Genomic DNA, 17,681 nt, shown 5'->3' on the forward strand with positions numbered 1-17,681 from the left:
ATGTGAGTGAGAAATGTGCTGATGCATTGCTCGACACTTGGGTGTGATATGACCCATCCTAATTCCTGCAGCAAGTACAAGTCTGGCTAAGACAGGGATCCAACTGGCCAAAGTAGGCAACATCAAAGAACATCAAAAATATCTAATTTGTTTGCTTTTGACATACCGCCATGCTACACTACATTGATTGAGGTACATGTATTGTTTGAACACATCTAGTTTCCCCAGATTAGCACATTTATTGATTTTACTTTGAAGGATCTCATTGGGAGTCTGCACACATTTTCTGGCAACATCATGGTGGTGACAGCAAGACTTCATGAAGTCCCTGAGCTTGGCATGGAAAAAGCTAAACATTTGTCCCATAAACCTCTGCTGGATCACAACTTGTCGTTTCAACAAACATCAGTGCACTGTAGAGGTGTTGGTAGGTAGATGTTATTAGGCTTGCTGATTCCTCCCTTTTTCCAGTCTTTATGCTTAACTCAGCTCAGCGTATTGTGTCCTTCATATTATAATGTGTCCTTGAGCAAGACACTTAACTCCGAATTGCTCCCCGTTGCTGTGTCTACGGTGTATAGAAAACAATGTAAGTCGCTTTGGGTAAAAGCGTCAGCTAAATGAAATGTAATGTATTTAACTGTAGGGTGTTGTAGTGACTTTCTCATCCAACTCTTGGCAAGAAAGTGAATGAGTGTATGTCCCAAAATGTCCAACTATTTCTTTAAAGATAACACATGTATTAAAGGCGACACCTTAGTCATCAAGTTCAACCACAATGCAACTCTCTGTCAACCGAGTACGGTCACAGCTGAGGTGAAACTCTTCTATCGGTGCCAACATTTTATTTAGCAACAGGACAGCCGACAACAAACAGCGTTTATTGATTATTGAACTTTGTCTCTTTTAGGTTCGATTATGGATGTGAATCTGAGAAGTCGTGAAAACAACTTGGCTCACCGCACCAGGGAGATCGATAGAGAGCGCCTGATTGTCCGCAGGGGTCAACCGTTCTCCATAACTGTGCAGTGCTCTGAGACTCTGCCTCCAAGACACCACCTGGAGCTGGTCCTGCACCTTGGTGAGCGCAGCCTCACTGAGAAGACTCTGGCTAGCTTGATGGGTTTCTGATGCTAGTCCAATGTAAACTATTCAACATTTACAAAGTAAATGGTGCACCCTAGCAAGACCAAAATAAGTTCCAAACAAAAGTTCTTATGCAGTAAGTAAGTCTGCATTTTAACTCATCGGATCTTGACGCTACAGTCAATTCAATCCTTCTTCCAGCAGTTTAGCCTGTCCTCTGGACCGGAGTGTATTATTCTTCTCCATCATTCTGCAATATGTTGTGATTCTGGCTCAGATAAGCAGCAGGAAGCTTAATTGATCCGTGTCATGAACCATATTAGTGTTTTTATGTTTCTTCAGGTAAGAAAGGCGAGGTGGTGATCAAGGTTCAGAAGGAACACGGGGCCGGAGACAAGTGGTGGTTCAACCAGCAGGGAGCGCAGGATGAAATGCTGCTGACTCTGCACAGTCCACCGGACGCTATCATTGGCCAGTACCGTCTGGCTGTGTTGATGATGTCACCTGATGGACGCATTTTAGAGAAGACCGACAAAAATATGTTCCACCTGCTCTTTAACCCGTGGTGCAAAGGTAAAACATAAAGCAAAGTGCACACATTCTCCAAGAGGGCTGACTTCACATTCACACACTACAGCTTTTAAACGTCACCATGCGGTTCCTGACATTTTTAGTTTGTAGACATTAACCGTATGACAGATCTCCATCACCCATTTCAACCCAACTGAGCGTAAATCACCATCAGCATCATTAAATCACCAAGTGATGGAAATGTTCACAGTACAACAGGGTCATGTTTTTTTTTCTAATTGAGGCCATCAAATGCTATGATAATAATGAAAAGAATCATATTGCAAATGTATGTTGTTTCTTTCTGCTTTTTGGCTGCTTCTGTTTCATGATAATGTGTCACTCTAAAGAGTTTTTATTATGTGTGTTTTTGTGTCTTTACCAGATGATGTGGTGTACCTCCCTGATCAGAGTCTGCTTCAGGAGTACGTTATGAATGAAGATGGAGTCATTTACAGGGGGTCCTCGGATAGCATTACGGATATGTCCTGGAGTTATGGACAGGTAGCTCTCTCTCTCTCTCTCACACAAACACACATACACACACACACACACACACACACACACACACACACACACACACACACACACACACACACACACACACACACTGCGTGAAGGGTTGAGTACGTCTGTGTCTGTGTGAATTGTCACAGCAGTGTGACAGCAGAGACTCTGCGGCTTCTGCTGGCTTAGGAAAGCTGTTTGTTGGACGGAGCAAACTTCTGGACGGGAGGTGAGAGAATGTAACCAAACCACACAAACAAGGGCTTGTCTCTTCACTGTGCGCTGGAAGGGCAGAGAGGACGACAAACAGTGAGAAGGCAGAAAGGCCGACAGGGAGGTGGCGTAAGACACAGACTGATGAATGGGAAATAAATGTCACTTGAAATATGTTTTCATAAAAAGGCTGAGAAGCCTCTTCTGTTCAACTACCAACCTTAAGTTTCTTTGCTCATCTCTTGTGTTTTCTCTCTGTCTCATTGTGACTCTCTGTTGCTCAGTTTGAGGACTATGTGATGGACATCTGTTTTGAAGTCCTGGACAACTCCAAGGATGCCCTGAAAAACTCAGAGATGGACATCAAGCTCAGATCGGACCCCGTCTATGTCAGCAGGATGATCACCGCAATGGTGACGATCTCTTTTACTCTCTGCTAAAACAACTCTAAAGGTTTAACAACAGTATAAGAAAATACATTTAATTGTCTGAGGGGGAACACATGATACTTTACTGATCCAACCAATATGCAGTTCATAAAATGTTTTTACAATGATCTTTCCCGTCCAGGTGAACTCTGAAGGTGACACGGGTGTGTTGACCGGTCGCTGGTCGGGGTCGTACTCTGATGGAGTCCCGCCGTACAAATGGACCGGCAGCGTGCCGATCCTCCAGCAGTGGAGCAAAAAGGGGGCCGAGGCGGTCAAATATGGCCAGTGCTGGGTGTTTGCTGCCGTCGCCTGCACAGGTGAGACTTCCACAGATTTCACTGCTGCATAACTGAACAATCCCCAGTAATGCTACTGACTGTTAAAGACATGTTTTTAAAGGAATGTTTTGGGGAAATACACATACGAGCTTTCTACATGGGAGTGAGACAACACCACCCTGAAATTCACAAAGAAACTCATGCGTATTATCTCATTTAAATATGTGCAAATAGCACAGGAGCACAGAGATTCTAGAATTACATGTTTCTTTTAGTTTGGTTTGTGCAGGTTTAGCAGAAGCTGCAGAATCCATTTGTGAATTTGTTCCTCTGTACGGCGATTTCGTAGCTGCAGCCAGTATTTAAGAAAAGTATAGTAAGGATGAAAGGTGGGTAGGGACAAAAATGAGTTGTCCCAGTCTGATCTATGTTATCTTCACAGTGCTGCGCTGTTTGGGAATCCCAACACGCCTCATAACCAACTTTGCTTCAGCCCACGATGTCGATGGAAACCTCGCCATCGACATCGTGCTGAATGAAAGTCTGGAGATAATTAACGGAAGAGAAAGCACCTGGTAGGAACACACACACACACACACACACACACACACACACACACACACACACACACACACACACACACACACATAGATTCTGAATAAGATTTAGTGCAAAACATTACATCATCTCAGGTAATGAATTATCTCCTCTATTCCTCTCCTCGCGAATTTAGGAACTTCCACTGCTGGGTCGAGTCCTGGATGAGGAGAGGTGATCTTCCCAAAGGAAATGACGGCTGGCAGGTTTTGGACCCGACCCCTCAAGAACTGAGTGATGGTACAATCCTCATTCTTAACCTATAATGTCTGTTATTCACCTCTCTCTCTCTCTCTCTCTCTCTCTCTCTCTCTCTCTCCTCCTTGTCTATCCATGGTTTTACAAGACATGTCTCACTGTGTCCACATTGAAAACTAAACAATGTACATCCTACCTGTTTATAGTTGTTTATCATCGCTTCAAACTGCTCCCAGGATTGTCCTTGCTAGCTTTCTGTGGGGCCATAGTATTGGTCCCACACCTGGTTGGTGTTTCCGATCAGCCTGATAATCAAATTAAAATACCATCTTTAAAAAAAATGGTGGTTTAAAGAAAAATGTACTTCTACTCTTTAGGTGAGTTTTGCTGCGGTCCGTGTCCAGTGACGGCCATCAAGGAGGGGAACATCGGAGTAAAGTACGACGCTCCGTTTATATTCGCCGAGGTGAATGCTGACATCATCCAATGGATCGTCCAACCCAATGGCCAACGGCAAAAGGTTTTGATTCACTCTCATATGTGCTCAAAATGAAAAGCTTTTTAAAGCCAAAAAAATGTAAATACATTGTTGTTGTTATTGTTACAGGTCAATGTGGATCAGGCGAGTGTGGGGAGGAATATCAGCACCAAAAGTGTTTACGGCAACCAGAGAGAAGATGTCACTCTACACTACAAATATCCTGAGGGTTAGTCGGAAGTACTCACACAGAGGAGTAGATAGGGCAGGATCAGGGATTGCAGACATTTACAGCAGCCATACTGATAAAATATCAGTATCTGATTGACTATAATCACATTCAGTCTAAAATATAGCATTCACCAACAATGTGTTGGCTCCCCCAGTTTAATCTTCTGATTGTACGACTTGTGATTCAAGAGAAATCATACAGCTGATGGATGCCCTGAAGCTTAAGATCAGCTGTCATTGACCAACATCTTCTCCACAGGCTCCCTGAAGGAGAGAGAGGTGTATAAGAAGGCAGGGCGACGGGTCACGGAGCCGACCAATGAGAACTCAGAACCAAGACAACTGAAGCTGTCAATCAAGCATGCTAAGGCTGTATATGGAACAGACTTTGATGTGATTGTTGCGGTATGTAGTGCTCAGACTGCAACTTAATGAAAGGATGGATGAAATCATAAAATAATGTATTCTGTTCTGATTCATGGAATCTATGTGATCATCAGAGTGATCACATACAGAGAATATAGTCAATCAGTTCATCCAGTCAAGAATCCATTCTGTCGGCAGGTGGAGAATGAAGGAGGCAGAGAGGCTCATGCTCAGCTGACCATGCTGGTCACCGCTGTGACTTACAATTCTATCCACCGGGGGGAGTGCAAGAGACAAACAATCAGTGTGACAGTGCCAGCTCACAAAGGTTAGTAGCTCAAATAAACACAAAAGGTCTCTGCTGCAGACGTACACTAAAACAACAGTGATGCTGTGTCTTCCGCTCTTATTTTATCGCAACATGATGTGCAATTTTCCCATGTGTGTGTGTGTGTGTGTGTGTACAGCCCACAAGGAAGTGCTGCGTCTGCACTATGCCGACTATGTCGGGTGTGTCTCTGAACATCACACGATCAGGGTGAAAGCCCTCTTACAGGCTCCAGGAGAGAGCGAGCCCATCATGACCGATGCCAACCTCGTACTGAGCATGCCTGAACTCCTCGTACAGGTGAATACACACTGAGCATGCCCAGAGGTCATAGTTGGACCATGAAAGCATTTATAATGTTGTATTATGCTTGTGTAATGGGAAAGGCAGAAGACTGATGAGAATTAAACTATGAACAATTTGAGTGTGCACATATCAGTTATCAGAAATCATACATAAGAGTTTGATGTTTCATATATGAGATGTAGCTGTATGAGAAACATCACACAAATCCTTCTTGGGAACAGTTAATATGTCATTTCAAAATCACCACATTCGTCGGCCGTTTTGATATCTAATATCTTAATATTAGATTTCAAAATGTTCTTCCACGTGACCACGTTTGGTTGCAGTTTTTTGTATACAACCACGTGAGGGCGTGTATACACATATATGTCTCGGCTGAAATTCTTAGAGCCCAGTAACCATTTTAGGAAAACAAGAACCTGGCCTGCAATTTGGCTGAATAACCCAGGGTCTAGATTTAGCTCCTGGTTTGATGTTTTGTGTTTCTAGATCGGAAACTGTGTCCTATACACTGTAATGTGTATCCTGATCAAACATCTGTCGTCTATTTTCCAGGTGCCTGGGAAGGCTTTTGCATGGGAAAAGGTAACCGCCTTCATCTCCTTCACCAATCCTCTGCCAGTTCCTCTGAAGGGTGGCGTGTTCACTGTGGAAGGGGCCGGCCTACTGTCGGCCACTGAGATCCTTGTTAAGTGAGTACTGAGTCAGCCACCTTCACTGTATGTGTATGGGTAATGTGCAAAGAATTGACAGGCCTTATATAACATCACTACACGAACACACACACACACACACACACACACACACACACACACACACACACACACACACACACACACACACACACACACACACACACACAAATTAAAGAAAGTGGTTATATCTAGCCATTCTTTCAAACAAACCATCTAAAGGTACAGTTTAATTGCAACGTTTGCCTGATGACACCTCACCTGATGAAACCTCGCAAATACAACTTTTGATCTATTCCTCTCTGTCTCCTGTGCACCTGTTTGGTAATAAATCTGTGAAGTCTTCTGATTTGAATATCTAAGAATCCAACATTGATTGCAAAATGAGGCCTAGACTGACACTAACTGTCAGCCTGGTCTTCAAACATGTTGAAGTCAATGTTAGAAGTCCAGAAGCACAAAATTCTAAATGAGGATTTTCATTTCAAAAACTAGCTTTTGTAGCCGAGCTAGCAGTGAGTCATGTTGTACGATAACTTTCCAAATGAAATAAACCATTAAGCAGCCACTGCCTTGATTGTCATGCATGCTCCCCTGAGGATGACCCTCAAAATATATTTCATGTAGCGATGACAACAGATCAAAACTATAATATAAAATTCATGCATTCATATCTCTCTCTCTCTCTCTCTCTCTCTCTCTTTCTCTCTCTCTCTTTCTCTTTCAGGGAGGATATATTTCCCGGCCAGAAGGTGTCTGTCAGGCTGTCGTTCTCACCCACGCGGCCGGGGGTCAAGAAGCTCCTTGTGGACTTTGACTCTGACCGACTGAATGACGTGAAGGGAGTCGCCACTGTGGTTGTCCACAAGAAATTTGGCCGTATTACTTATTGAAAACCTGTGAACTGACTGGGACACGACTCCGCGGTGGGTTGGTTGATGCTGGAGGACCCGCAATGATTTCATCTGATTTTGTCATACAATCATTAGTATTAAATGGTTTCAAAACCAGTTAAAAGTTCCTCACAGTAACTTCAAACAGTAGATGTGTCTTCCAGGATGACTGTGACCTTATCCACTAAGAAATACTGGATACAGTGTTTAATTACCTTAAAGCCACTATGCGTCAGATTAGAACATTTCTGACTTTACATTCTGGCATCGAAAGACAACAGGTGACGCCTCTAGATGGTAAATAACAATAACAATTTACAGCCGATTGTTAGTCCCTTATAATGAAATGACACCCACCAGGGCCTTCACAGTTTGTTGTTTAGCATACTTGTTGAAAAGTGTCTAATTTCAGAGATTAGTTACAGAGAAAGTTATTCGACATAAGAAAGACGTATACAGTCAATCAAAGAGTTGGAGTTTAAAACATGTCTTAAGCACACTGGTCCTGGTTGAAACAACATGTGTTTGCCTTCATCCGCAGAGCCTGTGTGCTTCTGTGAGGAGAAGTTGTTAAACTTCTGCAAGCTGTGAAGGCACAAGCCTTTGTTTGTGTGGTTTGGTTGCATTCTCTCACCTCCTGTCCAGAAGTTTCCTCCGTCTAACAAACAGAGTCACTGATCCAGCTGAAGCCGCACAGTCTCCGACGTCACACTGCTGTGACACTTCACACCGGCCAACTACTGTCTTGGCAGGCTCATTGCAGCCACTATGATAAAACTTGTTGGCCAAAGATATGCTGTGTAAAACTCTTTATTGCCAAATATATGAACTTGTTTTGTTTAGTTTTTACCAGGTTGCAATTTATTGTTATTATCTTGAAAAGATATTCAGTCCAAAACAGGTTAATTACAGCCACAATACGCTTTTTTTTCTTTCAAATATCAGTTATTTTTTGCACAGATATAACTTTATATTTATTGTTCTAACAAAGTGATTGCACATTGTATTTGTTTTTGTCTGATGCAGCAATATGGCAGTGACAGTGATACACACAAACACACATATTAGAACCCAAGGAAAAGGAATAGAAACCAAAAGCCACAACACAGCAGTACGGAGGCCTGCAGCTGCTCAGGCTTTTAGGTCCAATGCTGCTGATTACACTCAAGCAGGTCTGCAGTCCTGGAGGAGAAGGAAAGAGCTGAAGCAGCAGAGGAACCAAACAGAGAGGCCTCACACTCTGGACTTGAACTCTGTTTAACCAGCAGCAAGAATAGAATTCAGGACGTCACCTCACCCTGTAAGTGAGAATTAAGTCAGATTCATGCCAGACGTCGTCTCTCCAGACCACCAGTGTGAGGGGATTATTAATACAGAGAGATTACTCATGGGAAAACAGGAACATGAACTACACTGAGCAACGCTAGTTGTCTGCGCGTCCCAGTATCCATTTCACAACAAGAAGTTTATTACGACTTCTGGTAATTGCCCAACTTATTATTCAATCCAAATGTTGTTGTCAACATTGCTCCCTTCTTAGTGAAAGCATGTATTGTGTTTGAAAATGTTTGATGTCTGAATAATTGTTTTGTCCATTAAATTTGTGTTGCTTGATCTGACGACACAGATGTATAACAATTAAATATGTATACAACAGCAAGCAGGAAGTCATTGGTTATTAGCTGACTGTGAAAAGAGCTGTATTTACAATTCCTCATTCAGGAAATATTTAGGTTTTGTTCAACATATGAGTCAGAGTCTGACGATTAGCAACTAAAGGCCGAGTTTGTGCTACAGCTAAATCACCAGCAGAGAGAGCAACAGAGCCGTGTTTAAAATTGAGCCGCTGTTACTGCTGAGCAACAGCAGCTCAATTGAACTGCATTAAATACACAACCTCTGTGATAAGGAGAGTAGTGGCATCGATGTATACAATTTATTCCAAGTCCGGATGGCCGAGAGATCTAAATGTGACGTCGCAGCGCCATTGGCCCAAATCATTGTTGGGCGAGCACAGCGATTGGGCGCTGCCATCGCCTGATCCAGGTAACGCTCACAGGTCGCAAGTCTCCCTTGAAGGCATGAGTTCAAATCCCACTTCTGAAATCTCTCAATTCTTACATTCAAATAAATTCTGCATCCTGCAAGAAAATGTGTGGTACGTGTCGGTTTCCTTACACATGTTTTACGCATTTAACATTGTTTCCACACATCTGACCAACACACAGGATGACATTACATATTCAATACAAACTTTATTGTCCCTTAGCGGAAATTTTAATTTGACTGTAAGGACAGAAACGGACAGAAACCTTAATGAAACCGATTAATTTACCTGTTGGAATGCAGAGAAACAGACACATGTTTCCTCTCACACTGCAGAATAGAGTAGGCCAATCAATATGTAGGCCTGCCTCCATAGAGAAAGAAAGCAAATCAGCCTAAAATAAGACTTGAAAATAAATACATATAAGTTGTGATCTATTTATTGTACTGTAGGCTATACCCATTTCTTATTGGCTGTTGTTTTTTTCTATGTTTTTCTATTGTTTGTACTGTCTGTATGTTTCATGACACATAATTACATACCGTAGTGTGTGTTTAGTTAGTACATGTGATGGGGTGAATGATGGTTACTATAATACAATTATTTTTCTTTATTTTGGACTTTCAATGTGAGAAATGAGATGAAACATTTAACCAGTAGCCTAAAAATCACTGAACCAGTTTTAATGTAGTCTTCTTCACTGTTGTTTTGTGCTACATTCCTTGTTGGATGTTTTTGGGTATTTTGAGTTACACATTTACAGCATCCTGGTCCTATGTGTAATGTACTCAGTGAAGCAGTACATCACCCTTTTGTCTTAACACGATACATACGGAGAACAAATATGCAACAAACACCAAGAGGGTGTCACTGACTCCTTGTTTGCAAACACATTAATGAATCACTCTGGTGAGAGAGCTCTGGGAGCTACATGGGAGGAGATGAAGACGATAAAAGAGGGAGAGACTAAAGCACATAGAGAGAGGATGACGAAATGCTCTGTGTGTGCGTGTGTGTGAGAGAGAGAGAGAGAGAAAAAGAGAGAGAGAGAGAGAGAGAGAGAGAGAGAGAGAGAGAGAGAAAGAGAGAACAAGGTGTACAGAGACTCACACACCACCACCATTAGACACCTGTCAGTGCCTTGGAGAGAGTTACTGCTGCTTGATATCGGAGCCTGGAGGTTTCACTGGAGGGCTCTTCCTTTACTCTTTCAGGCTATAGGGACTTTGTAGATTTATGTTTTATGTATTGTTTGTGTTTTGGGCATAACTTAACTTTAAACTGAAGGTTCAGTCTTGCGGTAGGCCATCAATGGATGTAGTCAAAGATTACTGAACCCCAACATTCAGGTATTTTTTTTAGGCTCATCACAGACGTTTATCCTGCGACCGAATCCCATCCTCGAGTAGTTTGTTGTTGGTGCTGCTGTTTCTGAGACGTCTTCAGCTGAGCTGCGTGATCATGGCCGACTTCCCGTCCAAGGTTACCACGGAAACCAGCGCCCCCAACTCCCAGAGCTCTCAGCCCGGGGGCAACAGCCTCCGAGCGCTGAGCGCCAACATCACCACCATGCTGGACATGTCCTTTATCCGAAGCATCCCGGCCCTCCTCATGATGGCTGAAATAGTATGTAACAGACGCAGAGCGGTTCTATTTTTTAACTTCTTCTGTTTGGTTTCATTATGGCTGAAGCCATTAGTGGACTAATTTCCTTGTTATCAAAGAATAATGCTGGGGATACTCTTTATTTTTCTTATTGTCCAAATCTGATGAACCAAAGACCAAAACCAATGCTTTAGTCTCCCAATTCTTTCTGTCTTCCTGGCCCCGTCTGTGGCAGACATCATTCAAAGAAACAGTTATAAAGGTGAAAGATAATGAAGGAACATGTAGCCCTGTGCACCTGTGCGGCTCATTGGTGTGCTTTTAATAGATTTTAGATGATAACGAGGCAATTTCAAAATATATCAGACTTTGGGCATACAAGCAATAGATTTCATTGTTGGTTTTGGTCTTTGTTGAATGTGTGTAAATAATATGTCCAGACGATAGCCAACTAAAAACTGGCAGTCCATTTTTTTGCTCTCTTATATAACGGCAGCACCAATGTGTTGATGAGCCAATGTGTAAATAGGGTTTTCTAGGAAACCTGTTTTACCTGTCATTACTGAGGATGAGTTCAAGGCAAACCACACGACATGATGAGCTGTCGAACATGCAGTCAACATTACAGTAGCATTTGGACAGCTTTTTGCTAGTGCCACAGGAATTTGAATGTGTGATAAATATCCCTGACTGTCTCAGTGTCTATCAACAAAACACATGACTTTCAGTGATCAAAGCCTCTGCTGGGTTGTTTGGCGGTGTGCACACACGGACATGTCTGCTCAAGTTTGAAACTGGCAAGTGGTCAAAATGAAATTGACGAGTCATTTCCGAGATCAACTGTGATCGTCAGAGTCAGCGGGACTGTTGTTATGGTTTCTCTAATGCAGGGTTGGAAGATTGAATGGAGCACAGAGGAAAACTAATTTTCCCTCTCCGGTGATGTATTTGCACTAATCTCTGTCCACACAGAGGACATGTGACAGGGGATCTTTGTCCCCTGAGGGCCCTGTCCCCTCCTGTTTCACCCCTGCTTCGTCTTTCTGCACCGAGCGACAATGTTCCTTCTGTAAATGATGTGACCGGTAAACATGGTCAGCTGGCAAGCTTTTACTGGCTTTTGATGGCATTGTAGTAGTATAGGGCCAGGGATCTGGCAGCTTCAAAGGGTTTATTAACTCTGGTTATGTTTTATTTTCTGTGGCAGGTACATTTGAACATTTCCCTTGCAAATGACATGTATAGGAAACATTGTTTCAGCCCAACTATTCATGAAAATCAACAGCAACCTTGACCTATAATGTTTCTGGTAGTGTGTGAGTGTGTACGGAAAAACAGGCTTATTCCAATGTGAATACAGCATACTAAACTAACTTGACAGTAAATCGTGGCCAGATTTACACAAACAGGAGCATCGTCTATACAAGTGTGTTGATTACCTGTATGGCACTTTTGGTTGCAGGTGCTTTGTTTTAAGTAGCTTGTGTTAGCTATCATTTGAGCTGCACCGGACTGAACGGTGTTAAAATGTTTAATTTTGCTGACTTGTCAAACTAAATTGCAAATTAAGTCTTACCCAGAATGAGTCAGAAGAGTATTTACCTGGTTTCTAAATGATGACACCATAATTACACAATAATGAAATGGGGAAAGGGAAGTAACAGGAAAGTTGTTTCAAAATGTTTCAAAAGCAAACGTCTCCCTTTTCTACGCCCCTGCATTAATTTAACTGCAGTGTGTGTTACATGCATAGAAGAGATGGTTTCCTTTTTCAAACCTCGAGCTCCTAATGCAATATTGATAAATAATATGCCCAATGCATTCGGCGGTATAAAAGACATCTGCATAATAATAATAGAATAGGTTGTAGTATGCATGGTTTAACTTGATAGATGCTTAAGCAGACAATGAAATGATGAAGTCGTCCTTATCACACAATTAAACATTATTTCAGCATCATCATGAGACTGTGTTGTTCAAAATTATCATTCAAGTATTAAAAAGGTTTGCCCCGGCAGTGTGATGATGTTAATCATGTAATAGATATACTGTGGATCTTGGTGGGAACATTTTACAGTTTGAGTCAAGAAATGATTTGCTGTTCCTCTAGTTCAGAATAGAGCACTTTGTAAAGGTCAATGTGTGTGTGTGTGTGTGTGTGTGTGTGTGTGTGTGTGTGTGTGTGTGTGTGTGTGTGTGTGTGTGTGTGTGTGTGTGTGTATCAGGTGTGTAAAAAGTGCAACTTGATCTTTGCATACATAATAGACTGGTCTTTCATGTCCCTTCTCGTGGGACAGAAGCAGAGAGACACAGAGGCAAAGAGAGGAACCTGGTGTGGTTTCTGTCTGGATGACATCTCCGTTTTAAAGAGTCTATGTGATGAATTTTATAAGCTTGAATTTCAGATACATACCGTGAACTATAAAGAACCCTGACCAACGATGCTGGTAGCATCGATCACTCTATATATTACATTGACCGTGGTTTATGGGAGATGTGGTTTTGTCAACAAACAAAAAAATAGCTTTAAATTTTTGTGAATCTATTTGGTGAATGGCTTGCTGAGAATTATTTACAGACATTCATGTTCTCCAGAGGATGAATCCTACCGACTGTGGTGATCCCCTGACTGCCACCAGCAGGTTAACATTTGTGGTTTTGACTGAAAAGTCTCTATATTGGATGGATGGTCATGCTCGCCTCAGATGAATTTTAATGACTTTTGAAGACAATTTTAGTTTAAAAGTTCTGCAATCAAATTCACCAATTTAAAACATTTATAGATGAAAGCCGAATCATTAATCATTCATAGTTAATAGTGAATACGTATATTTGATTAATGTCCATTTGTTGCATGAACAAAAACATGAATTTATTTTGGGATATGTATATTTTTGTTAATTGTTGTGACAGCAACAATATTTTTGACATGACAAATGCTTTTCTAATGCTTTTTTCAACCAGCGGTTATGGCAGCCAGCTAAAGCAGAATATAGCTGTCTGCTATGACAGTTAGCACTACTATACATATAGTCTCTCCTTTACTCTGGTGATTCTTTACAGCCATCTGAAGTTCCATCTGCACTCTCTTGCTGGAAAGATGTTGTGCAAGTTTACGCAAGATAGATCCGCTGGTTACATTTTGTGCAACCGGCATCAGACTGTTGTAAAATAACGGCAGACCTCCTCCGTGCTTATGTGCACACCAACCAAGTCGTTTTGACTTCTTATTCTGCACAGTTTCTTCTCCACATCAGCCGGCGTGTTGGTTTTCAATGGGTCAGTTTCCAACAGCTTTGTAAAATAATGATTCAAAACAGCTTTATTGGCTCACAAGCATCGGAGGTTCTGTTATTTTACAGTCTGATGTTGGTTGCACAAAATGTAAACAGTGGATCTGCCTTGTGTAAACTTGACAGTGTGTAACATCATCAAGAGAGTGCAGATATAACAGATACCTTCAGATGGCTGTAGAAAAAGAAAATCAGCATTATCACGTTAGAATAAAGTTATTGTTACTGTCAAAACAATTAACACATTTTTACCGATGTTTGCAAATTCAGCATTTTGTTCATGAAGTAAACAGGTAGGTCAAACTGAATATATCAGCTAAAGAAACATATATTTTCCTCAGGAAAAAGCATAAATAAAAGAGAGTGAATATTGGACTTCATCAGGTGACAAATGTCAGCAAATTTGATACACCAAAAAATGGCAAATGTTTTTCGACGAACAGCATCCCGTCATGCACGTATTTTTTTATACGATACCAGACAGCAGGCCTAGGTAGGAAATGCACGGCCCACCACTGATGTAATGAGGTAATAGTTCATGTTTTGTTTGATAAGATAAGATATTCTTTTATTAGTCCCGCAGTGGGGAAATGTTCAGGATTACAGCGGCAGATTGGTAAAGTGCACACAAGAGACATATAGTAAAAATCTAAAAACAAGTAATGTAAATAAACAGTAATAAAAAAGAGTAAGAATCCACAATATTATGTATACAGACAGAATAAAATATGTTTACGGTATATTGCACCGGTTGAAGTGATTAAAGTGAATAGTGTGTTTCTGTGGTTGACTGCGAGCTCAGCTGGTTGTGCAGCCTGACAGCAGCAGGAAGGAAGGCTGTGCAGAGCTGTCAGGGTGGCCTGCATGGGGTGGGAGGTGTTGTTCATCAGGGACGATAGCTTGTCCATCATCCTGCTGTCTCCCACCACCTCCACCGCATCCAGTGGACACCCCAGCACGCTGCTGGCCTTCTTTACCAGCTTATTAAAATAGCTAATATGTAAAGATATAATGGCTTAATGGTGTAATGGTGATATATCCTCCTAGCCAGAGAGAAAAACACTTCTAATGCACATGTGAATATTATCATTATTGGGGGGGGAATGCTCACCTGTCCTTCAACAGTTCTGTGAGGGAGAGGCTATACAAGTTTTCCTCGACGTGGTCTCATTAACACATCTATTATTCATTTTAGAATGACTACTTTTCATATATTAACAGTTAATGTCTTTTAATGTCAGCACATTTCAGTCGCTGTCACACTTCAGCTCTCTTCTTAGTTGATCTGGCTTGTTTTCTCTCTCTCACCTTTCTAGGTTCTGGGGCTGCTCCAGTGGGCGTTGATAGCCAGCGCCCCCTACACATTGTTGCCAGCGTATGGCTTTGTGATGTTTGTGGCCGTCACCCTGTGGATCCTCACCACCATCCTCTTCTTCATGATCCTGTTCGGCGCCCAGCAAAAACTCACCTTCGTCCCCTGGCCCCTGGCGGTAGGATGAAACGATGGGAGGAGAGGGGAGGGGAGAGGAAAGGAAGGGAAAGAGAGACAAGTGGAATGAAAGGTTTTGAGAGTGTTATTCCAGGGTGTGCAGAAACTAGATTAAATGTGCTTTTATTTTTCATTTATTATCAGTTTCTGGCATTAAGGCCCCCTTGTTAACATTAAACAGTGATGGGAAGAGTACATCTTTTCATAAAATCATGTTCAAATGATACCATTGACACCACTGACCAGTTGATTAGTTATATTCAGATGCAGACTGACCGATAAGGCACACTCTCTCTGCTGTCACCTGTCACCTGGCTGACAAAATAGGACAGTGAAGTAGGTGATGAAAGGAGAATGCCAGATCAGTGGAAGAGGAGACAAGATTAAGAAAAGCCGTCAAGGGACAATGACAATAGAAAGGGAGGGGCCAATAAACAAAAGGGGACAGAGGGACAGAAGCTTTCAGATGAAGTGTGGCTAATGTTTCTCCTCTTTTGCTAGGTGATGGCGTATCACGGCATAGCCACAGTCCTCTACCTGGCCGCCTTCCTGGCCAACGCAGCGTCTGTGTCCCCCTTCTACCGCTTTCCCTATTACTACGGAGTTATGGCAGCTGCCGCCGTAAGACGCCTGACACCACTAACACCGACTCACATGCAAAGACCTGGTTGAATATGCAGGAAACAGTCTGACATTATTTGCTGATAATGTGTCTGCAAAGGCAGTTAAAAGAAACACAAGTTTGGTCAACAGATACAAATCTACGCCTGCAGTCCTCCATTTATTCAGTCAGCCAACGTTTGAACACTTTGCACATTTTCTATGTCCTCCTTCCCTCCTTCCCTCTCTTTGGCATCACTGTTTGGCTAGGTGTGTTTCTGATAGCATGTTTACTTATGAGGGTATGGCAGGTACACACACCTTCAAATTAAGATGCAAAAGAGGCTTTCTTAGTGCTCACATGGCTGCAGCATGCCGCGTGATTAGGCGTGTCTTTAAGGCCAGTTACCTTTGTACCGGAGCCGTCACCAGCCCCTCTGCTGAGTCAATGTTCAACCCAAAAGAATGTGAATGTAGGGCATCATATGGGAAGCGTGTGTGTTTGTGCACACAGACTGTGTGGCACACACACTGTGTCAGGTGATCATATATAATCACCTGTGTCAGGAAAATCTTTCTGGATATTGCCGCTTTATAGTCTTTCCCACATGCTAAAGTCCATGCTGGTTTACAGCTACGGTAGCATTTAGCACACAATATTTCACACACACACACACACACACACACACACACACACACACACACACACACACTTTTTTGTAGCTGCAATTTACTGCTTCTGAGGAACACCGGTCCTGATAAATTAGCAATCACCAGGTATATGGACCAATTAGGACATTGTTAAAGCCATTAAAGCACAAGTACCTGGGATGTTTATAGATGTAAATATAGAAAGGCGTAAATGTTTGATTTATGCCGGCTGTTGAAGGTTTGAGACCTTTGCCTTGCTTCCTGAAGTCATGAGAAATATATAATTGTATCTCTTCTCCCCTTTTCACTTTCTCTGAATGTCTCCCTCTCTTTGTGTTTCTCTTTGTCCGTCCGTTCAGTTCTTTGGTGCTGTGGTGACCGTGGCGTACGCTGCAAGTGCACTCTTCTCCTATCTGGACTGGAGGGGAGACGGAGGGAACGCTGCCACCGACACAGTGCCGGCCTAGGACTCTCCTCTTGTTTTCTTTCCCTCAAGATGCTGTAGTTATTGGGATAGTCTACTCTTGATACTTATTACTGCTGACTGGTGACACAAATCCTGACCTCTTCCCAACCCCAGTATTAACAATAAGATGAAACCTTAAATATCTTCTATGATATTAGTTTTCTTTGTCCAACTTACTACTACAACACATTTCTTTCTGCGCTGGTCGCCTGCACTGAGGCCTCAAATTCAGGCGTTTTTGAAATATTAAATGTAGTAATATTATTGTAAATACCCAAATAAAGCAGACAGTGCCTTAAATTATTGGTAATCACACCACCTATTAGCATCATTAAGTCACTAACACCTCCGGGTTG

General features: G+C 42.2%; 2 protein-coding genes across 2 annotated transcripts; both read left to right on the forward strand.

The window, feature by feature from the left end:
• Nucleotides 1-918: 918 nt before the first annotated feature.
• Nucleotides 919-7,174, forward strand: LOC306741790 (protein-glutamine gamma-glutamyltransferase 2-like; the record flags this gene model as incomplete). Its single annotated transcript, XM_079224108.1, has 14 exons — nucleotides 919-1,081; nucleotides 1,429-1,659; nucleotides 2,042-2,160; nucleotides 2,661-2,789; nucleotides 2,947-3,124; nucleotides 3,528-3,660; nucleotides 3,819-3,922; nucleotides 4,258-4,400; nucleotides 4,488-4,587; nucleotides 4,849-4,994; nucleotides 5,154-5,283; nucleotides 5,423-5,583; nucleotides 6,145-6,281; nucleotides 7,009-7,174. The coding sequence occupies 14 exons, from the start codon at nucleotides 919-921 to the stop codon at nucleotides 7,172-7,174; spliced, it is 2,040 nt and encodes a 679-aa protein (XP_079080234.1).
• A 3,508-nt stretch (nucleotides 7,175-10,682) lies between these two features.
• Nucleotides 10,683-17,326, forward strand: pllp (plasmolipin; the record flags this gene model as incomplete). The annotated part of the gene is made up of 4 exons (XM_079224109.1): nucleotides 10,683-10,847; nucleotides 15,436-15,609; nucleotides 16,110-16,229; nucleotides 17,219-17,326. 4 exons carry the CDS (start codon nucleotides 10,683-10,685, stop codon nucleotides 17,324-17,326), a joined length of 567 nt encoding a protein of 188 aa, XP_079080235.1.
• Between the last annotated feature and the right edge of the window lie 355 nt (nucleotides 17,327-17,681).

Source organism: Taurulus bubalis, assembly GCF_910589615.1.
Source record: "Taurulus bubalis genome assembly, chromosome: 9".
Lineage (NCBI taxonomy): Eukaryota > Metazoa > Chordata > Actinopteri > Perciformes > Cottidae > Taurulus > Taurulus bubalis.